The sequence below is a fragment of the Coffea eugenioides genome, chromosome 6, assembly GCF_003713205.1.
Source record: "Coffea eugenioides isolate CCC68of chromosome 6, Ceug_1.0, whole genome shotgun sequence".
In the NCBI taxonomy this organism is placed as follows: Eukaryota; Viridiplantae; Streptophyta; class Magnoliopsida; order Gentianales; family Rubiaceae; genus Coffea; species Coffea eugenioides.
Window position 1 is genome coordinate 50,171,230 of NC_040040.1, and position 22,811 is coordinate 50,194,040.

General features: G+C 36.3%; 3 protein-coding genes across 3 annotated transcripts; 2 read left to right on the forward strand and 1 right to left on the reverse strand.

Annotated features, from left to right (window-relative positions):
* The first annotated feature begins 4,845 nt into the window (after nt 1-4,845).
* Nucleotides 4,846-6,318, forward strand: LOC113774358 (F-box protein At5g07610-like). The gene has a single exon (XM_027318904.1). It carries the CDS (start codon nt 4,846-4,848, stop codon nt 6,316-6,318), a length of 1,473 nt encoding a protein of 490 aa, XP_027174705.1.
* Nucleotides 6,319-16,706: 10,388 nt separating this feature from the next.
* LOC113774359 (F-box protein At5g07610-like) lies at nt 16,707-17,486 on the forward strand. The gene has a single exon (XM_027318905.1). It carries the CDS (start codon nt 16,707-16,709, stop codon nt 17,484-17,486), a length of 780 nt encoding a protein of 259 aa, XP_027174706.1.
* Nucleotides 17,487-19,361: 1,875 nt separating this feature from the next.
* Nucleotides 19,362-22,811, reverse strand: LOC113774360 (probable leucine-rich repeat receptor-like protein kinase At5g49770). The gene is made up of 14 exons (XM_027318906.1): nt 22,727-22,811; nt 22,134-22,257; nt 21,936-22,007; nt 21,603-21,677; nt 21,405-21,476; nt 21,159-21,320; nt 21,002-21,076; nt 20,845-20,916; nt 20,670-20,738; nt 20,511-20,579; nt 20,347-20,421; nt 20,178-20,249; nt 19,947-20,081; nt 19,362-19,842 (listed from the first exon to the last, which is right to left on the reverse strand). Exons 1-14 carry the CDS (start codon nt 22,809-22,811, stop codon nt 19,362-19,364), a joined length of 1,638 nt encoding a protein of 545 aa, XP_027174707.1.

The window sequence follows — 22,811 nt, forward strand, 5'->3', positions numbered from 1 at the left end:
CTCACCTGGGGGAAAGTATTAGAAGTAAACTATAATCAGATAGTTGAGTGTGGTATGTTCCAAGTCTGTGGATATCAAAGCATAATTTTTTAGAAGGTTAAAAAAAACTGTGTAAAAGTTTTGTAAATAGGAAAACTAATGTTGGCTATGGGATGTATATTTTCCTCAATATACCCATGATGCATGGAGCTTAAGTAAATACGATAAGAACCTTCAAAGTCTTATTATTAGTTGTTTGTTGAAATGTAACGAGGCAATCCTGGGTAATCTGTCTAGGATGGCAATGTTGTGTGCTTGCATTCTTGAGGCCTAATGGGGCCTTAGAAGTTGGGTTTGGAGCTTGGATGGGGAAAAAATTCACAATTGTGCTAAATAAAGCAGGGGCTGGGGAAAGGTTCTCCTGCCTCCTGTTTATATGTTTACCATAAATATATGTATTTCATGTATTTTGAAGTTCTTATCTGATCGTGCATAAGTTAGTTATTTGAATTCTAGAATCCATCAGCCTAACATGCTGGTACGCTGAGGAATCAATCATGGTAAGGTGCTTAGTTGCTGCGTTTTAGTTAGTGAACTAACTAGAGATGAGTTCATTCAACTTGCATGCAGTATGATACTAAGTGGAATCATCCACAGAGCGGAAGGTGTTCAATTATATATAATTAATCAGTTGATTTCCAGAATCCTAGACTCGGTTTTGATACTTTAAATAACTAAAGCTTATCAGTAAATTAATTGGCAGATGATCGGAAGTTATGGAGCTTTGTTTTATTTGTTCTGATACCATCGTGAATAAGGTTACCTGCATAAGTTTCTTTTCTCAATCATTTCTAGGCGCTGAATTGTGTTTAATCTTCTGATGTGTTTCCTTTGCCTATTTGTGAAATGACTTGATGGTGGGGTGGTGCGGATGGTGTAGCAAAATTTCCCTGGGCTTTTTGGGTTTTCTCTTTTTTTTTTTTGGGGGGGAGGGGGGTGGGGGTGTTTGGTGGAGTGTTGTCTCTAATTCCAAGCACTGGGGATTGGGTAGGCTAGTGGCAGAGGGATGAAGGGAAGGGAAGGGAAGGAAAGGGAAGGGATGGAGGAAAAGGAAGAAGAAGAGAAAGTAAAATGTTGAACAAAACAATATATGGTCATTTAATTTTTGCCTAATCAGAGGAGGATTGGACACTAATCACACAGTTTTGGGGGATTATTACAAGAGAAATTAGCAGCCCAAATATAGACTTCAAAGCTAGTGGAGTTTACTGGAAATGACATGGAAAAATAGCGAAGGAAAGAGCATATTGCTGTAACGGGAGACCTGAGTTGTTTGGTGTAATGGAAATTGGCATATTGCCTTGGCAGTATCGCCATCCCAGCATCTGAATAAGAACATTTGATTGGGGCAATTACTTTAGCCAAATGGGAAAATCTGCTGAAATTTACCTTATTTGCGACCATCGCTGAAAATAAGCTCCCTCAGTCCCTGTGGCTCCCGCTTCACCAAGCATCCTATGCAATGCAACCCTGGAAATCACTTTCACTCAATAATAGCAAAATAGTAATACAAGAAAGGCTCGTGATGGCGCTTCGTCTTTCAGGCTAAAAAGTCCGATCCCCGTTGTTCTTCATCAACTACAAAACTTGCCCTTAACTGATACGAACAAAGATATTGGTTAGACCTCCAAGCACGACTTCATTTTAATCACTTGCATACCTCCTCACTTTCAAATGAGAATGTCAAAGGGGTCGGGCGAGTCTGAACTTGACCTGTCCGATCCAAAAAATGCTCGTTGAGTTAAAACTTTAGTTGGGTCGGACAGAATCTGAACCTAAATATTAGGCTTGAATTAAATGTGAGTTGAGATTGACTTATATTAGGCTCAAACTTGATTAAAGTTTGGTCCATACATGAGTATAATTATATATGTAATATATATATATATATAATTTATAATTATACATATTACGACATAAAATGTTAATAATATATATAAATTTGTATTAATTCATAAATATAAAATATATATTATATATAAGGGTTAAATGTATAAATCCCAATGAACTGTTATACTAGTTGCACTTTACATCCTAAAGTATTTTAATAGGCACTTTACATCCTTGGTCAACTAAAAAATAATTTAAAAATTAATTTTATCCAAGTAATTGATGAATGACCAATTTATTCTCCATTAAAAACTTAAGTAACAAAAATACCATTTTGGTGGGAAAGATTACTATTTTAAATAGACTAATTTTCACTTTGCATCAAAAAGTCTAATTGTTAACATATTAAAAAAGAATACTGTTTTGCTTTGAATGAGAATTAAGACTACTGAGATCAAAATGGGTGCAAAATATGGAAATATTAAGTGACTATTGTTGTAATTTTAAAATCTCATAATTTTCTTCAATGCATTATAATGCCATAACTTCATATAATTAGCAAAATTTCACTTGAAATCTTTACAAGAACAAAATTGGAGTAGAATCCAAAAATTTTCATATAAATTCAGCACAATAACTGCAATAAAGTTGCAATACTGTACTAAAATTGAAAACCACATATTAGTAACAAAATATTGTACTCAGAAATTTCAATAAAACTCCTAAATTATTTACATTTCCTTGATAACAAACTTTTCTTACCTAGGCGAACTTGAAATATGTAGTAAAATAGGGTTACTGAGATTTTTGAATTGAATTTATTCCCTTTCTTCTTCTTTTTTTCCCCTACTTCTTTTGTTTTAGTTGTCATGGAAAGTGATAATATATTTTATTATTATATGTTTTCAATTAGAATTTTATTATGAAGTGAAAATGAATCCATTTAAGGTGACAATTTTTTCCACCAAAGAAGTACTTTTGTCACTTTCAAGCTTTTAATGGAGGATAAATTGGTCATTTCATCAATTATTTGGATGGAGTTAATTTTCTTACTATTTTCTAATTAATTGAGGGTGTAAAGTGCCTATTAAAATAGTTTAGGATGCAAAATGTAACTAGTGCAATAATTCGTGGGGGTTTTCTGCATTTAACCCTATATACAATTATGTATTTAATTATTAGTTTGGGCCAAATCTAATTTGAGTTCGAAACTCATATAATAGTGTGAGTTGAATTTAAACTTTTTAATATAAGCCAGAAATCCAAAAGTTTGAAATCCAAAAATTCATATAATTTGTGAGTTGAGATTGAACTTGTTAAAACTCAACTAAAAATGTTTAATTGATATCCCTACTTCAAATCTTGTACATGTGTCATGCCCATGACATGCACCGTACTTCATAGATTTAAATAACTTAAGTACACAAGGCATCCGATATCAAAATAACTAGTAAAACCGTTTCAACCATAAATAAATCATGCAATTTACAATCAACTAAAAATATGGGCAAATTTTTAAGGTACTCGAAGCTAAGAAAAGAGTATCCAAAAATATAAAATCGATATTTTAACGATTAAATCAGTATTTCTTTATGGGGAATGCTCGTGTAGACCCTCACCAACAGGTACTGCCCCTTAGCTTGCAATTATAGACCCTTACATGCCCCACTGCTAGTAACTTTACGAGAAGGTGTTGGGTAATAAACCGGAGGGTACTAATACCGGGTCAAGGAATTTTTTTTTTTTTTTTTTTTAATATACAGAAGGGGTCGTCGCGGGATGTTGGTCCGACGACTGACAAAATTTTTTTTGAAAAGCAAACCTACCCAAAAAGTTAATTTTTTAAAGAACCGTGGCACTAGCATCCTGTTTGTTAATATTTCATGTTTACTACTTACTTCTGTTTGTTAGTATTTCGTGTGTATAGAATAGAGTTTTAAATTTGTTGTAATTATAGTCTTTTACTTTTCTCTAACTTGTTTTTATTTTATTATTAATAATTCCTCATCAATATTATAATACAATAAATTTTATGTCTCTTAATTACATTTTCAATCATAATACAATCTAACATTCAATAATTTAAATGCATAGAATATTGCAACTTACAATAAAGCAGATATGAATAGTAAAAGTGTTAAATAAGTTGTGACAAAAATAAGTTTCAATCAATTAGTAGTATTAAAAAGTATAAAGTAAGCAAATTGTTTTAGGTAATCTATTTAAATGTACAATTTATTATCTAAAATTCACAATACAAGCAATATACAATATTATTGTATTTATGGTGTGTTTCCAAGAAGATTAAAAAGTGAGTGTGTGTTTGTGTGTATGAAAGTGTGTTAATGTGTAAAAATATATTTATGTATGTGAAAATGTATTTATGTGTGTGAAAAAAATCCTTTTGTGTGTTAAAATGTATGTGAGAAAGTTTATGTATCAAAATTATTAATTAATATGTTGGGTCATGGGTTTGAAATGATCCAAATATGATCCAATCCAAAATCAACCCAATTTAAAGTTGGGTGGATTGGATATAAGTATAACCCATTTAAATGAAAATCCAATATCAACTCGTCCATAGTCTGTCCAACCTGTCCAATTACCAGGTATAAGAAAACCTTTGGGGAGGTCTCTAAAACTATCCTCAAGATAAAAATATAAGTATCCCAATTATAAACTGTCCTAAGCTAACGGACTTCACTAAAAATGATTAAGAGATAAACAAAGGAAAGGAAAGGGCATTTCACTATAACGGGAGATTTTAGTTGTTTCGATGTGACGGGAATTGGCATATTGCTTTGGCAGTATTGCCATCCCAGCACATGAATAAGAAAGTCCGCCGGAATTCATCGCACTTGCCAGCATCTTTACAAGTAAGCTCCCTATTGATCCTGTCTCTCGTTGCATCTTGTGCAATGCTACCCTGAAAATCGCTTTCACTGCATGGTAGTAACATCAGAAAGACTCGTGACGATGCTTTCTGTCTTCGGCGACAAGTCTGATCTCTGTTGTTCTTCATCAGCTTCAAATCTTCCTCTTAGTGATAAGAAGAAAGACATTGTTAGACCTCCAAACACAACTTCACTTCGATCGCTTGCAGAGCTCCTCAGTTTCAAATCCCTTATCTCATCATCAACAAAATCAATCCACCAAAACCTCCTGCCTCATGACGATGCTCTAGTGGCTCCACGTCGTGCCCCTTCCTCATCGTCATGCCCCTTCTCAGCTACAGTCATCAGCAACAATGAAGATCTCCTAATTCAGATTTTACTTTTCCTGCCACCAAAATCGCTTATTCGCTTTCAGTGCATTTCAAAGCAATGGCGTGCACTCATTTCAAGCACCCGATTCTGTCGCCTTCACTTGCAGAAGAGTCGCACCACCTCGTCTAGTGCTTCAGAAGCCGGTCTCTTCTTGTATCGAAGAATATACGAGAACTTTGAGCTGAATGCTATCTCTCTATGTCATGACAGATCAACTGCAATGGGTATGATAACTTCACGCTTCGTTAATTTTGTTGGCATGGAGGGTGAAATTTTAGGTTTTCATTCTTGTAACGGGCTAATCTTCATTGATTTTTGGTGGAATTATGATATTCGAAGATACTATGTCTATAATCCAACGACCAATCAATATCGGCTTATTCCACAGCCAGATATTGATGGAAAATCTCGAACAACCACAGCTGTGAACATTGTTTTTGATCCGCTCATGTCTGATGAGTACAGGTTAGTATGTGTGCTGTCAAAAGTAATAGACGAAGAAATGGAAATAGGTGAGTTTTATTTCTTGGTCTATTCCTCAGAAACTGCGGTTTGGAAGGAATGTACTGATGTCAAAACTGAGGGAACAGATTACTACCATTTCAAGCAGGGAGTCTATTGGAATGGTAATCTTTATTGGAAGAATGGAAACAGTTCTTTACTATGTTTTGATTTCGAGCATAATTGCGTAAGGAAAATGAAAATGACAAGGACTCCATCACCACGGCCACCATCGCCATATTTGATAAATTATTACTTCGGTGAATCAGGAGGGAACTTGCATCTGATCCATCAATTTAAGCCTCAACCTAATTTTTTTCATATAAGGGAGTTGGAATTGGAGTTGGGGTTAGGGAGATACAATTCAAGATGGTTGCTGAAGTATCGAGTTGATATTGGAGCTTTGACAGCAAGGTATCCATTACTTGTGAATGAGAGGATTGCTGCTTATGGGAACCAATTTGTACTTGGGATACCATATTTTCTTGCGGACAAGAAAGAAAACAAGGCAAAGGTAATGATCTCTTTACGAGGTAAAATCATTCTTCATGAGATTATCAGTGGAAGTATTGAAGAGCTGGTTGAAATTGAGCCGGCTAATCTTCAATTTTTAGGGTATTGCATGTCATTTTACGATTGGAAAGCTGCATTCAAGCATTTCGAGACACTAGCTTGTGTTTAATGACTATGTTGTGTCAAGGATATTCAGCAAAAGTTCAATTAGTGTATTGGGGGACTGGTTGTTAAAAACAAAGCCAGCAACAAGCTGTCGGATATCGTCCTAGAGCAAGACCTTTTCGAGGATCGATCACTCGTGCTATAATTTTATGTAAAATGACTGTTTGCCTAATTATGATTTACCATTGCATTTTTTTTTTATCTTGCAATGACATTAAGCGCACAAAATTTTGTGGGATAATTTCAGAAACCTATCTTGAGGTTTTTTGCAATTACAAAGAGCTCCCCTCAAGTTTCAAAAATTACGCCTACCTCTCTCACTTTTAAGATTTATGTAACAATATAAACTCAATAGCCTATAATTTTTCACAAATAATTTAAAATACACTTCTTCTAAAAAACAAAATAAAACAAAGTAAGATTTTAATCTTTAACTTCTTGTACGTGGCATACTTACTAAAGCAAACGAGTCCAGTGACTCCAACTCATCTCAAAATTCATTACTTGCTAATTCTTGCTTAATGCAACTCACTACCACCACTACCAATACTAAACCAAAAAATGCCACTATGTCCTTAAGAACATAATTCATCATTGCTCTAGCACTCTTAAAAATATAGACAAAATTCTATCTTCATAGTAAAACCACAATCAATAGGCAAATAAAATAGAGAACCAATGAGTTTTCTAATTGCTAAATTTTTTTGCTTAACAAACATAATAGTCACTTCTTTATCTTTCAACTCTCAATTTCATTTTTCCCTATATTATTGGCACATTTTTCATCTTTCCCTAGTTTAACAATAAATTTCACAGTTTGCACCTTGTTAATTTGGTAACTTCAATTGGCTTACATTTGTTAAGAGTAAAACTATTGAAAAAAAAAGGAAAAGGTCTAAAATTTTTATAGTAAGAAAGAGACAGGAAGACAAAAAAATACAGATAAATTTCAGAGATAATAAAAAAATTAATAGTTGTGTGGTTGGTAACAATGGACTGCAGTATTTGGTGAGAGGGAGAAGCGGTTTTAGGAGAAAAGGAGAGAAGAATATGAAAGAGGGATTGAGGGAGGGAGGAAGAGATGAAAATTAGAAATTGATGGAGATTGTTCTTTGAGATTAGGAAATTGCAAGTAGAATACTAAGAAGTATTTTTAGGCTTAAAATGTCCCTTATGAATTAACTATTAAGTGGAGGACATTTTAGTCATTTGATTGGATAAAGGGAGGTCTATGTAATTATTGAAAGCTCAGGGGAATTTAGTGAAATTGTCAAAAACCTCAAGGAGGGTTTCTGAAATTATCCCAAATTTTATATATGTGTGTGTGTAAAAGGATTTGGATCTGTTCTCGAAATTTGTTTCGGCCAAGATCAACAGAATATTTCACAGGCCACTGGGAATGCATCAAACTTCAAGGCCTGAGGACCATATATCTCAATAAGATGTAAATATCTCCCTGACTACCCGAAATACTGAATATTTCGTTTATATTGCCTCTCACCTATTAAACTACTAGGCATTGGTAAAAAACATTGGTGATCCAAACTAAAACACAATGCTCCCATATTTAACTAACCTAATGAAGATTTCCACTCCAAAAACCCCTTGCTTAAAGAAATAATCCCAAAACAATTTTAGATAAATATACAGAAAATCAACAGCAATTTTCTCATAATAAATCCACCCCTACGACGCAACCTTGTAATCGTCCGAATTTTTTGGATCAAAAGCAATGTTCACTTCTCTAATTTTGCAAGTCCTTTCAAGTACAGTAGGGTTTGAGAATAAGCCTGGATTGACGAGTAGTTGGATTATACACGTAAAATTCCCTTACATAATATCCCATGGCAAGAATGTAAATTCCAAAGATTACAAGCACCTAACTGAAAATCTCGAACATTTGAAGTGATATTATTCATGGCGGGAGCCAGGAAGGTCTTGGTCATCAAGGCAGATAAAGTTGAGGTAGGGGCTCCAGTTGATCAATGGATATAAAAAGAAGGCCAATGTGGACCCTGAGGAGGTAGGATTCCACAGCGAGTGGAGTGTTCAAAAATGAGGGCTCGAGATGATAGAGAGCCATTGCTTGGAGACGCATTGGGAGCAAATGAAGGATTTTGGAGGTAACCTAAATAAAATTTTCTGTTAAGAGATCTTCGTCATTGTTGATGATGGAGAACACTAATGAAGATGGTGGCGGTGATGAAGTGGCATGAAAAGTTACTGCCACGACGGGGAAAGAGTTTGGTGAGTTTGATCGGATGGGATGGAGATGGATGAGAGGCTCTGCAGGTGGAGAAATTTGGATGGTGATTTTGATGCCACAAACCAACTCTGCTCTGCAAGAATCCGATTCTGGTGGTCGCCGGAAAACATTGCCGGCAGCTTTTGGTTAGCGATAAGTACTAGTGACTGGCCAGCGATCAGAAATTAGTTCAGAAAAATGCTTGATCCAGTAGTCAGGAGATGTGGTTGGCCAGATAAATTAGCCGGCGGGACTGCAATTTATATTATTCCCACAAAGTCCAAGAATGGTTAGTCAATTTGAAAGTGACGTAGCAACGTAGGCAGGCTTCCATAACAAAGTTGAGGCAGGAACAATTCGTTCCTTCATTGGCACAAAAATTCATTTTTCAAGATTTTATGGATGTGAATTTTTAATTCAATGCTCCTGTGATGGATTTTCTTACCTGAATGGCCCGTTAAATTTTGTATTTAATCTTTTCACCCAATGTGAAACAATAGTATTTAGTTAGTGACCGAGCCAGTGGACAGTGGTGGCAAAATTTTTTTTTAAAAAAAAATTGGGTTAAAAATTTGTTTCTATTGGATTAAAAGAAAAGAATTTTTAGTGGATTAAATTTTTTTATATTGGATTAAAAAATTATTTTGTGGATGAATGTAATTGTAAAATACACGTGAATAACTATACATCAAAATTAAAATTATTTAAAATATGATAGCAAGGAATAGTACTCGTAATATTTATGCCAAATTGCCATTAGAACCTTAATCTAATGTGTTTGCTTACGTGGCAACAAATCATAGAGTTGAAATAGGAACTAAACTACTTGATACTCAAATACAATTTAGCTCGATAAGAGCTTGTTCATAACAAATGATAGAGTTGAAATAGGAACTAAACTACTTGATACTCAAATACAATTCGGCTCGATAAGAGCTTGTTCATAACAGAATTTTGTATTCTATAAACTTTCAAACTCAATTCCATCATCGAAACAGGATTGTATATTCGGTAAACTTTTGAACTCAATTCGATCTTGGCTTGACTTGTATAACATTGAAATCATTATATAAAAAAAATTTACAATATTTTTTTTCTTTTTAGTATAAGTGGAAAGTTTCGAATCCAAAATCTCTCACTTATACTCCCTCCTCTCATATCACCCAACCTATTTCTCCTCCCCCATTATATAAAACTTTAAACTACTTACTTAAAAAAACTCTTTGGAGTTCAACTCAGTAAGTAGCATGCTAAAGTCGAACACAATTTTAAAATTATTAAAATAATCAAACCTGCTTGAATATTAGAATATTCGCTTGATTAGCACAGGTTTGTTTACACCTCTAGCAGATTCTAAATACACATTCTTTTAAAGCAAATCAAGCTAGTGCCCCTAATTATTGGTCGGTTCCATTTCCCCTAACGTTTGGACTAGTTTACAGGATAAATCCTAAGATTATTAAAAACATAATTGGACGCTAATACATCGGTTTTGGTGTTGTACTAAAAGAACAAATATAACCAGGCCAAATCGAAACTTCCCAAGATTAATCGACTTCATTGAAGATGACAAGAAAAAAAAAAATAAAGCAAAAGACAGAGCATACACTATATCGGGGGATTTGAGTTGTGTTGATGTAATGGGAATTGGCATATTCTTACTTTGGCAGTATCGTCACCCCACGGCTTTGAATAAGCAAATTTGATTAGCACAATCAAAATAGTTCTATGCCACCTTAGACATCATTCCATTTTGTTGCCCATCATGTGTCTAGTAATCAATGTTTTCAAATCCGAACTATTAAGAAAATCGGATGAACTTTCGATTTGCAATTCAACTCAGATTCAACTGATTCAATTTGGTCCAACGTTCTTTTTTTTAATTCTTTAATTTATTATGTAAATTGGATGACTTTAAAATTAAAATACCTAATTTAGCTGATTAAATTAAATTATTTGGACTTATTAATGAACCAAATCGGTACCATGACTAATTTGCAATTTGACCAAATCAATCGATTCGATTTGATTCGATTCAATTTTCATAATTTCAAAACACTGCTAGTAGTTATATTAGAACTCAAAGAGTTGTAAAAACAAGTCTTCTTGCCCTCATATGATACTTCGTACGAAAAATTCTCTAGTTTTTATACATATATATGACGATAATAGAGAAATTGGCACCACAGACGAATAAGCAATTAATACGTATAATCTTTTCTCCTACATCAAAACTGCAGAGTATCAACTGGACTCGCGATGAATGTCTCTGTCTCCAGTGACAAGTCCGATCCCCGATCCCCGTTGTTCGTCATCAGCTTCAAAAGCTGCCCTCAATGCTAAGAACAAAGACATCATTAGACATCCGAACATAACTTCACTCCGATCACTCACAGAGCTCCTCACTTTCAGAACCCTTATCTCATCATCAACAAAATCGGAACACGAGAACCTCCTGGCTCATGACGATGCTCCAGCTGCTCCATGTGGTTCCTCTTACTCATCATCATCCCCCTTCTCGGCTATTGTCATCAGCAACAATGAAGACCTCTTAATTCAGATTTTACTTTTTCTTCCACCGAAATCGCTTATTCGCTTTCACTGCGTTTCAAAACAGTGGCGGGCACTGGTTTCGAGTCCCCTTTTCTGTCGCCTTCACTTGCAGAAGAACCGCACCATTTCATCTACTGCTGCAGAAGCCGGTCTCTTCTTGTATCGAAGAAAATACGAGAACTCTGAGCTGCATGCTATCCCTATATGCCATGACAGCTCACCTGCGATGGGTATGATAACTTCGCGCATCGTTAATTTTCTTGACATGGAGGGTGAAATTTTAGCTTTTGATTCTTGTAATGGGCTAACCTTCATTGATTTTTATTTGAATAATGAGATACGGAGATACTACATCTATAATCCGACAACCAATCACTACATTAATTCCACAGCCACAAATTGGTGCAGAATCGCGAGCTATTACAGCTGTGAATATTGTGTTTGATCCGCTTAAGTCTGATGAGTATATGTTAGGACCGGGCCAGGAAATAGACAAACTCAAGTTAGCACAAATTAGGCGGTATAACCGACCATATAATAGATAGGCGGTAGATACCAGCCATATAATAATTAGGCGGTAAAACCGACCATATAAAGACGGATAACAAAGCAAATAAAAGACACAGAAGATTTACGTGGTTCGGTCAAATTGACCTACGTCCACGGGCGAGAGAGGAGCAATATTTCTACTATAAAGAAGAAATACAAAAGCCGTAGGAAAGTGGTTCCTAGGCCAATAGGCACTTACAAAAGAGTTTAGAAAATATTCCTAAATTCAAAACAAGAGAGCCTAAAATATTTGACTGAATGGGCTAAATGACTCAAGAAACTAATAGCCCATATTACTCTCTTGAGTGGTGCAATTATCTTCACCACTAACCCCCCTTATTTATAGGTGATAACGAGGGGTCTTTCTCTTGGCTTCGTCGATGTGGGACGAAAGGAAATGACAAATTATGCCACAAAGTCAAAGCTTGCGGCTTTGACAAATCAACAAATCTCCACCTTGGCATAATTTTAGTTCCATCATCGACAATAATAAAATTGATCCACATTCTCCACATAAGCCCCAATGGGCGTAAATCACCAACAATGAACACCAATCAAATCCAAGCACTGCTTGAATTTGTAAACTGGAAGAGGTTTCGTAAACAAGTGTATGGCACTTTGACTATCACAGTGAATATCAGTAACACCTTGATATAGACTTAGCTCGCTAAATAAACTCTTCAACCACAAGGCTTCTTTGATTGCCTCGGTCACAGCCATATATTCTGCTTCAGTAGTAGACAAAGCTACGACAGGTTGTAGAGTAGCTTTCCAACTAACAGCACAACCGCCAATGCAAAATACATAGCCTGAAAGTGATCTTCTCCTGTCAAGATCCCCAGCGTAGTCTGAGTCTACAAAACCAACCAAACTGTTATTATTTCTTCCAAACTCCAAACATGCATTTGAAGTACCTCGCAAGTATCTGAGAATCCACTTCACAGCCTGCCAATGTGTTTTACCAGGGCAAGACATATATCTGCTAACAACACTGACTGCATGTGAGATATCTGGACGAGTACAAACCATTGCATAAATAATACTGCCGACTGCACTGGAATAAGGAACCCGTGCCATATAATCTTCCTCTTCATCTGATTTTGGTGATTGAGCAGCAGATAGCCGAAAATGGCTAGCAAGAGGAGTAGATACTGGTTTAGCATCTTTCATGCCAAAACGCTCCAAGACTTTCTCAAGGTAATTTTTCTGGGTCAAAAATAACTTCCCTACTCCTCGATCTCTTTTGATATCCATGCCAAGAATTTTCTTAGCTGCTCCCAAATCTTTCATTTCAAATTCACTATTTAACTGCAGTTTCAAAGTGTGAATTTCTGACAAATTCTTGGCAGCAATGAGCATGTCATCAACATAAAGCAGCAAATAAATGAAAGAACCATCATTTAACTTCCGGAAGTAAACACAACTATCATACATGCTCCTCAAATAACCATGACCCAACATAAAGGAATCAAACCTCTTATACCATTGTCTTGGAGACTGCTTCAATCCGTATAAGGATTTCTTCAATAAGCAAACATGGTCTTCCTTACCTTCAATCTCAAAACCCTGGGGTTGTCTCATATAAATTTGTTCTTCAAGTTCGCCATGTAAGAAAGCTGTCTTAACATCAAGCTGCTCTAACTCCAAATCATACATGGCAACTAAAGCAAGTAAAACACGAATAGAGCTATGTTTAACAACAGGTGAAAACACATCATTAAAATCAACACCTTGTACCTGACTATAGCCCTTTGCAACTAATCGTGCTTTATACCTTGCATCTTCAACCCCTGGAATACCTTCCTTTTTCTTGAAGACCCACTTGCAACCAACAATTTTCTTATTTGACAGCGGCTTTACAAGAACCCAAGTTTCATTACGATGAAGAGATTCAATTTCTTCATTCATCGCAATCAACCACTTTGCAGAATCATCACAAGAAACTGCTTCTGAATAGGTGGAAGGCTCACCAACTGCATCAGTTTCTTCTGCAATAGACAAAGCATATGCAACTAAATTTGCATATCTTTGTGGTGGTCGAATGCCTCTCCTTTGTCTATCTCTGGCTATGGAATATTTCTCTTCTTCTGAACTATCTTCCACAGTAGACTCAGGTGCATCTACTGGCATTTGTTGAATAGAAGATTTGGTCTGAGAAGGACCAGAACTGCCAATATCAAGCTCCACCTGCTTCTGTGTACTATCAGTAGTACAAGGACTGGAAGACTCCTTCTTGGAAGATAACATAGACAATTCATCAAAAGTAACATCTCTACTGATTACAAATTTTGGAGATTTGGGATCAGGACACCATAATCTGTATCCTTTCACCCCAGAAGCATACCCAAGAAAAATGCACTTTTTAGCCCTAGGCTCCAATTTTCCATCATTCACGTGCATGTATGCTGGACACCCAAAAACTTTTAAATTGGAGTAATCAGCAGGAGTACTTGACCAAACTTCCTCAGGAGTTTTGAAATCAAGAGATGCAGAAGGAGAACGGTTGACAATATAACAGGCCATTTTGATCGCCTCTGCCCAAAAGTCGTTTGTCAACCCTGCATTGGAGATCATACATCTTGCTCTCTCCAAAAGAGTTCTGTTCATACGTTCAGCCACACCATTTTGTTGAGGCGTCATCCTGACGGTGTGATGCCTAACAATTCCTGCATTCTTGCAGAATTCATTGAATTCACCTTCACAAAATTCCATGCCATTTTCTGTTCTCAACCGCTTAATGTGTTTTCCTGTTTGCTTCTCAATCAAAACTTTCCATTGCTTGAAAGTTAGGAAAACATCATTTTTATGCTTAAGAAAATATACCCAAACTTTCCTTGAATAATCATCAATAAAAGTCAACATGTACCTGGCACCTCCTTTAGAAGAAGCACGAGAAGGCCCCCAGAGGTCTGAATGAATGTAGTCCAAAGTTCCTTTTGTCCTGTGAACTGCCGGCAACTGGAAGCTAAATCTCTTCTGCTTTCCAAAAATGTAATGTTCACAGAGTCCCATCTTTCCAATACTTTGACTACCAAGAAGACCTCGTTTGCATAAAATAGATAAGCCTTTCTCGCTCATGTGCCCCAATCTCATGTGCCATAATTTGGTAAAATCAGAATCAGACAAAGTTGATGTAGAAACAGCAGCAGCACCTGTAACAGTAGATCCCTGCAAAATATATAAAGTACCAGATCTGTGTGCCTTCATAACAACAAGGGCTCCTCGACTGATTTTGAGAACTCCATCTCCACCTGAATACCTGCACCCAATAGACTCAAGAGTGCCTAAAGAGATGAGATTTTTCTTCAAATCTGGAACATGTCTAACATCTGTGAGCGTCCTCACAATACCATCGTACATTTTAATCCGGATTGTGCCTTTGCCAACAACTTTACAAACAGCGTTGTTGCCCATTAAGACAACTCCACCTTCAGTTGATTCATATGTTGAAAACCAGTCCCTATTGGGACACATATGATATGAACAACCCGAATCTAAAATCCACTCATTGTTAGACCTAAAAATATTTTCCGTTGCACAGAAAATGGTTCCATCATTCTCATCAGCTGCTATACTAGCTTCAGCGGATTCAGTATTTTTCTCAACAAATTTCCCTTTTTGCTTTTCTTTATTTTTCAATTTAAAGCAATCAGAGATAACATGGCCCTTCTTTTTACAATAATTGCACACCACATTTTTATGTCTGGACTTGGATCTATTTTTATTTTCTGTGTTTCTCTTTTCAGATCTACCCCGAACAAACAAGCCATCGGCTTGACTCCCACTAGTTTCCCCAGTAATGTCCCTATCTATCTGCTCTTTAGATTTTAATGCAGATTTAATTTCCCGATACGAAATTGTTTCCTTTCCATAAATCATAGTATCGCGGAAATGCTTAAAAGATTGGGGAAGGGAACACAAAAGCAATAGGGCTTGATCTTCATCATCAATTTTCGAATCTATATTCCCCAAATCCATAATAATGGAATCAAATTTATCAAGATGGGAGAGTATAGATGTACCTTCAGACATCCGAAGCATGTACAAACTCTGCTTCAAATATAGTCGATTCTCGACTGTCTTCTTCATATACAAGGCTTTCAATTTATCCCACATAGCCTTGGCCGAAATCTCCGTTGCTACCTCACGCAATACCTCATCGGAGAGATTTAAGATTATGCTGGATTTGGCCTTCTTATCCATATCGGCGAAATCCGCATCCTTTACATCTTCTGGTTTGTTCTCGATTCCGTGAATCGCTAGATCAACTCCGTCTTGAACAAGAATGGCCTCCATCTTGAGCTGCCACATTCCGAAGTTGACATTCCTGTCGAATTTCTCGACAACCGTCTTTGTTATCGTCATTGTTGCCACAAAATCTGTAACGTGAAGTTTGTCTCAAAAAACTGGCCAAACAAATATGCAAGTCTCGTGAGCGGGCCTCACAGGGTGAGCGGACCCCACGAGATAAGCGGGCCCCACGGGGATGAACGGACCCCACAAGGTGAGCGGGCCCCACCAGATGAACCTGTCTTGCAAAATATAATAACCAGCTCTGATACCAGTTTGTTAGGACCGGGCCAGGAAATAGACAAACTCAAGTTAGCACAAATTAGGTGGTATAACCGACCATATAATAGATAAGCGGTAGATACCAGCCATATAATAATTAGGCGGTAAAACCGACCATATAAAGACGGATAACAAAGCAAATAAAAGACACAGAAGATTTACGTGGTTCGGTCAAATTGACCTACGTCCACGGGCGAGAGAGGAGCAATATTTCTACTATGAAGAAGAAATACAAAAGCCGTAGGAAAGTGGTTCCTAGGCCAATAGGCACTTACAAAAGAGTTTAGAAAATATTCCTAAACTCAAAACAAGAGAGCCTAAAATATTTGACTGAATGGGCTAAATGACTCAAGAAACTAATAGCCCATATTACTCTCTTGAGTGGTGCAATTATCTTCACCACTAACCCCCCTTATTTATAGGTGATAACGAGGGGTCTTTCTCTTGGCTTCGTCGATGTGGGACGAAAGGAAATGACAAATTATGCCACAAAGTCAAAGCTTGCGGCTTTGACAAATCAACAGTATAGACTAGTATGTGTGCTGTCAAAAGCAGTACTCCTTGTAAGGGAAGGGAAAGAATATTATTTCTTGGTATATTCATCAGAAGCTGGAGTCTGGAAGGAATGTATGGATGTCGATACTGAGGGAATACATTATTACCATTTCAATCAAGGGGTCTATTGGAATGGTAATCTTAATTGGAAGACCTCAAACAGATCTTTACTATGTTTTGATTTGGAGCATGATTGTGTTAGAAAAATGAAAATGGCAACAACTGACCAATCATCAAGCCCACCACCTCACACTCTGGTAATTTTGTACTTCGGTGAATCAGGAGGAAACTTGCATCTAATAGATCAGTTTGAGCCTCAAGATAGTTTTATTCATATAAGGGAGCTCGAATTGGAGTTGGGGTTAGGGAGATACCATTCAAGATGGTTATTGAAGCATCAAGTTGATATTGGATTTTTGACAGGAAGGTATCCATTAATGGTGAATAAGAGGTTTCCTGCTCATAATGGGAACCAATTTGTATTTAAGATACCATGTTTTCTTGTGGACAAGAAGGAAAACAAGGCAAAGATGATGATCTCTTTACGAGGTAAAATCATTCTTCATGAGATCAATGGTGGAAGTATTGAAGAGCTTGTTGAAGTTGAGCCTGCTAATCTTCAATTTTTAGGGTATTACATGTCTCTTTACAGTTGGAAACATGCATTCAAGCATTTTGAGACCCTAGCTTGTGCTTAATCACTGCTCTGTATTTGTATCAACTATCCATGTATTATGTTTCTGTGTAGGTCATAATTGGTCATTTGCAAATAGCAACTCCTGCTGGAAATAGCTGATTATTTACTGATCATATGATTTTATGTCAAACGACTATTTGCTCACTTTATGATTTTATGTTTCGATTTTGTATACAAATTCTTATATCGAGTCCATTTTGATGATTTGATTTTGCACCTTAGGTTTTTAAATTCTTTCTACCATTTGGTTAATTAAGCAAAAAAGATTGATAGGTATATGGACAGTTAGCTAGTTGCTCAATTTTAACTTTGCTCCTCTTAGAAATTAATTGATCATCCTAAACCTCCAATTTTTGGATACATTATTCTCGTAGTTTGGTTATAATGTATTCTTACAAATTTATACTTTAGCATTTGACCCACCTTGCTATTGTTAGAATTATAATATCATTTTTGTAATTTTTAATATATATACACACACACACACACACATAATTATAAATTAAATAACAAAAGAATAGATACAAATGTATATATAAGGAATAGGGGATAGTTTTAAATTAGGTGTTATTGAAAGTAAAAGGGAATAAATTTGGTCATGAATAATTATTTGCCATCAGGTAAACCTACTTAACTTATTGCAAATGCTTGGATACAATATATCATAGTTCAAGTGTTTAAACCAGGTTAATTATATTAAAAAAAGGTTAATTATGAAAAGCATAGTTCATTAGTTAAAAGTACAATGCCTAGGATATTTAGGCTCAGTGATTTAATGCAAAAATCTAACTTTTTAAATTTAAAGGCGAAGAAGCATGCTAAATATAAAAAAAAAAAATTGTTAATTTTTATTAGCACCATTAATAATTTGACAAAAATGTGACAAATATGAAAGTTTAGGTGACAATTTGTCGAAAACGAAGTTGATGGTGCAATGTAAGAGTCAGTTCTAAGTTGGTGGATGCAAAGTGTAATTAGTCCTAATAAATTTAAGAGGTAACTTAATTATTATGATGTAAAATTTTGGCCATACATTTATATATCAAGAATTTGAGAGGAAAACCATTTTGAATAATTTCTATGATATAAATTGGATCCGAAAAAGTGGATTTCATGTAGACCTCGCATATGGGGCGACAATATATATGATATAATCCACACAGACCATGTTCTATGACAAAAGGTCTCAATTTATTGGAAATTGTTGGAATAGGAACAAAGAGAATACTATGAAATGACTGTAAAACCAACAAGAAAAAGCTTCAAATCGTGACTACAAATCACTTTTCTTAAAACTTTATTCGTCCACTATATTGTGCAATGAAGAATGAATATCCTTTTGGTTGCAAGCAAATGGTTGCAAAACTTTGCACTAAGTTGTTATAACCCTCAAAGAACAAAGAAGAGAAGAGCAAAAAGTTTTCTAAAGTTTGTAGGTCTTTTTGTTTGCGGTCAAAAGACCACAAATTGATCCAAATATATAATTTCATATCCCTTTGATGGTTATTGAATGGTAGAAACTTGTCTGGAGATGCATCCCTTCAAATGGCGGTTGAATCATTTGAAACTCGCAAGGGTGCAAGCAAAATTGTAGAAAACTACTACGTGCGACCTTTGAAAATTTCTTCAACGGAAACTACACTGGAAACCACCCCAAAGTGGTATACGTGGGATATTTTCTTTCTTAGCAACCAGCAAATTGTAGTTTAGTTTAAATGCCAATATGTGGAGACATTTTTCTGATCGAAATTAAGTACTAGATTAGCGCTGCCGGAAGTAGAAACTAGTACAATAATAGATTGATTAGGATAATTCTTAACAGCTTATTGATTCGCATGGAATCTAGACAATCTTTGCTATAACATTTTGATTGTGTTTATTGACCTGGGAACTTGTAAGGAACAGCAATGAAAAAATAAGGTCCAAACTCTGCTGGAGGCTTGAAAGTCTGGCTACTAAGCTCAAACCCCATTCTCTGAATCTCTGAGCTATTGAAAAAGTTCCTCGTAGTTGGGAAGAGTCCCAATCCCACCTGAAGATAGTCATCAATATTGAAGTGGGGATTCAGCAGAACAACTGCACCAGGTGCAAGTCCAAACTTCATCTCAAGGCTGATTTGCAGGTCATGGAACCTACTACAGTTCGCGGTGTCCATGAAACTTGGTGCTCTAAAAATGATAGTCCCTTCGTATGGATAAGCACATGCACAGGTTTGTGGGCTGAGTTTTTGATCCGAAGGGCATGTTATGTTTCTGCAGTTAGCAAGGCTGGTTGAACAATTTGTTGCAGATCGTTTCTGTGGCTGACAGTAAGATGTGCTTGCGATTGAACTTGCGCATACTGGATTCCCCATCAAGCTGGAGTAAAGAGAAAATATTCAGCAGTTTGGTCAGGAAAGAGAATTGGCAACGTGTGGTATTTTATGTATATCAGTGGAAGTTTTTTGAATTGTATCACTCACAGTAATGTCTTGCTGTATCCGGAACTGAGTGTTACTGAAGATATATCATTATTCTGCAAATCAACAAGTTGCAGTTGTTGGCTAATGTTGTTACCCATATCCAATGTATCATTGAATGCGTTCTTCTTCAGGATCCTGTTAAAAGTTAATGCTATCAAAATAAGTTCTTTCACTATTCCAGGTAGCAGCCAAATGCTTTCTTTCTTCGAGATTGCTTATTTTTTAACTTACACTATTTGGATCTGAGGTAAACTAAAAAGTTGCTGGGGTACTTGTCCCTGGAGTGGACCATTTTCCAAAGCCCTGATCACCATTCCAGAAATTTTAATAAGAAAAAGGCACATTTCTGGAAGGAGTTGCTTAGTATTGAATTATTGATTCCATAGTGATTAATACTCACAAAGTGGTTAGTGACTTTAAGGTTGAGAACCATGCTGGAGCTTGTGACGGTTGAAAAGAGTTGTTGCTCAGGTTCCTACGAAGAGAATCAATGTTGGTGACCATGTTTATCCTTGAGATTCACATATAGAGATCTCTAAGGAAATTTAAGTTTTAGATCCTTACACATAATTGAGGTAATTCATCCCAATTAAGTCAGGTAAAGGACCAGAGAAGTTGTCACTTGCTAAATTTCTGCAAGGTCAGAGTGTTTTGCAAGGGAGGACAGTCAACTAAATGATGCTTCAGTATCAAATAATCAATTCAGCTGTCTCTAATACTCACAGTTCAATGAGATTTGTGAGGTTTTGGAGGTTGACAACTCCACCACCAAGTGCATTATTATCCAGCCGTCTAAACAAATTAAGAACAGGAAGGCCAAAATTCAGGAGTGGCAACATTGAAAAAGATGAAGACAATCAGCAGGACAGAGGAAGGTTGATGCTTGGACAGTACTTACAGAATCTCAAGTGTCTGAACATTTCCTAAAGTAGGTGGAATTTCTCCGGTGAGTAGATTTCCATCAAGTAGTCTATCACCCAAAATTGCAAACTGTCATGTTGCATCGTCAAGTCGACGTTACTATATACTTGTTTTAAGATAGCATCATAACTTACAAGTGTGATAGGACCATGCCAGAGCTGAATAGAGATGCAGGAATTTCGCCTAAGAGCTGGTTTTTGCTAAAATGGCTGTAAACATACATATAATTGGACACGTTATACAAGGGGAAGAAGACTAAAAGAGTGGTTTTGGAGTCAAAATTATACTCACAAGTGTTTTGCTTTCTTAAGTAGGTCAAGTCCTGGACCTGTTGATGTTGAAACAGGGATAGATCCGCTCAATCGATTATTAGACAGGTCAAGCCAGTATAGATTCGTGAGATTTCCCAGGGAAGCCGGTATCTCACCAGTGAAGTTATTTGAGTTAAGTGCTCTGTTCAATGCGAATAGCAGAGGTTGAAGCAAATGCAATTCATGCAGAGAAAATAAATTGAGTTGTAGTTTGTTGAGTTCTTACAGAAATGAAAGCTGAGCAAGATTCCCAAGTTCACTTGGTATTGTGCCACTGAGGCCGCATCCAGCGAGAATTCTGAGGAACACAAAAGAAGAATTAACAGAAAGCACTCTGCCTCAAGTATTTCATCTGATAAGGATTTCATCTTTATGCTGGAGATGCTGAAATCAAACATAGGGAGACAATCTTAAATGATCTTACAACACGTTTAGCTTTCGCAAATCCCCCAGCCGTGAAGAGACGGAACCTGTGAGGTCCGGGTTAAACGAGAGATCCCTGTAAAGATATTTGACATCTTAAGCTAAATGAATATAGTTATACACAGTAATTGAGCACAGAATTGAAGGCTCTGCGCTTGAAGATACTCAGGTCATTTGGTCAAAAACTACTGTAATTTCCCAAGAATCAAAGCTAATATCTAATGCTCAAGGGTTCTGGACTGTTGAGATTAGACTTGATCTTAATTTGGATAATGTGCAGAGCTTGCATGAGAAATCTTGATTTTGTGGCGAGAAAGAGTAAGAAGAAACTCACAAGGATGCCAACTCTGTGAGTCCTCCAATGTCATCACTAAGTTTTCCAGATAGTCTCATGCTTGACAGTGCCCTGCAATTTCAAACATCTCTACAATTATTATCAATATGCATCCAAATCTAACAGCATTTGTTCAACAGGACAAAAGAAATTTGGCATGAAATGGTGAAGATAAGTTGAAAAGATGGATTTACATACAGTGCTTTCACCCTTGAGTTGCTGCAGGTGACTCCTTCCCAGGGTGTTCCACAGGGATCATTAGAATTGTTCCAACTTGGTGGTAGATTTTTCCATTGTTGTTTGAGGGACTGGAGTACAGTAGCTGTAAATGCCATCAAGTTATGTAATTCTTGTCATGACATTTTTAAAGAAACAAAAAGAAAAATCAAATGCTACATTAATCCCCTGTTAAAAACTAGATTATCCTGCCTGCAGATGGCAAATATAGAGGATTTTATTGACTACAAAAAACTTTAGAAGCTTCAGTTCTATAAATCAAGTTCAACGAATTGTAAATTTGTCACTTGGCAGCAATGGGAGAAAGATAAATTTGTCTTTATTCAATATATAAAACGTTGTGCAAACCGAAAACTCATAGTACATGAGAATCTAGAAGAGTCGTGTACATAAATTTCACGCTCATAGTATAAGAAAGATTAATCCAAAAGGCGCTATGCATTTGATTTACTCATTTTATCGGTCTCTTGGAAACGCACAGCCTGGAAATGTTACAAAACGAATTGTGTGTGCTTCTGTGTGTGCAACTGCCAATGAAAATATGGACACCTTACCATCTTGAAGGTCAGTAAAAGAGAAAACCAGATGACATGCCATGGAAACAATGAGGTAGCATAGCAGCAGTTTCATCATTGCCAT

Bases quoted from the DNA above. Each gene is read 5' to 3' on its own strand.
- LOC113774358 (XM_027318904.1), top strand. From the start codon at position 4,846: ATGCTTTCTGTCTTCGGCGACAAGTCTGATCTCTGTTGTTCTTCATCA.
- LOC113774359 (XM_027318905.1), top strand. From the start codon at position 16,707: ATGACAAATTATGCCACAAAGTCAAAGCTTGCGGCTTTGACAAATCAA.
- LOC113774360 (XM_027318906.1), bottom strand. From the start codon at position 22,811: ATGGCAATGATGAAACTGCTGCTATGCTACCTCATTGTTTCCATGGCA. The intron at 21,077-21,158 runs GTGAGTATAATT...GTATGTTTACAG, and splicing joins CTTAAGAAAGCAAAACACTT to CCATTTTAGCAAAAACCAGC. The intron at 20,739-20,844 runs GTAAGTACTGTC...TAATTTGTTTAG, and splicing joins GTTCAGACACTTGAGATTCT to ACGGCTGGATAATAATGCAC.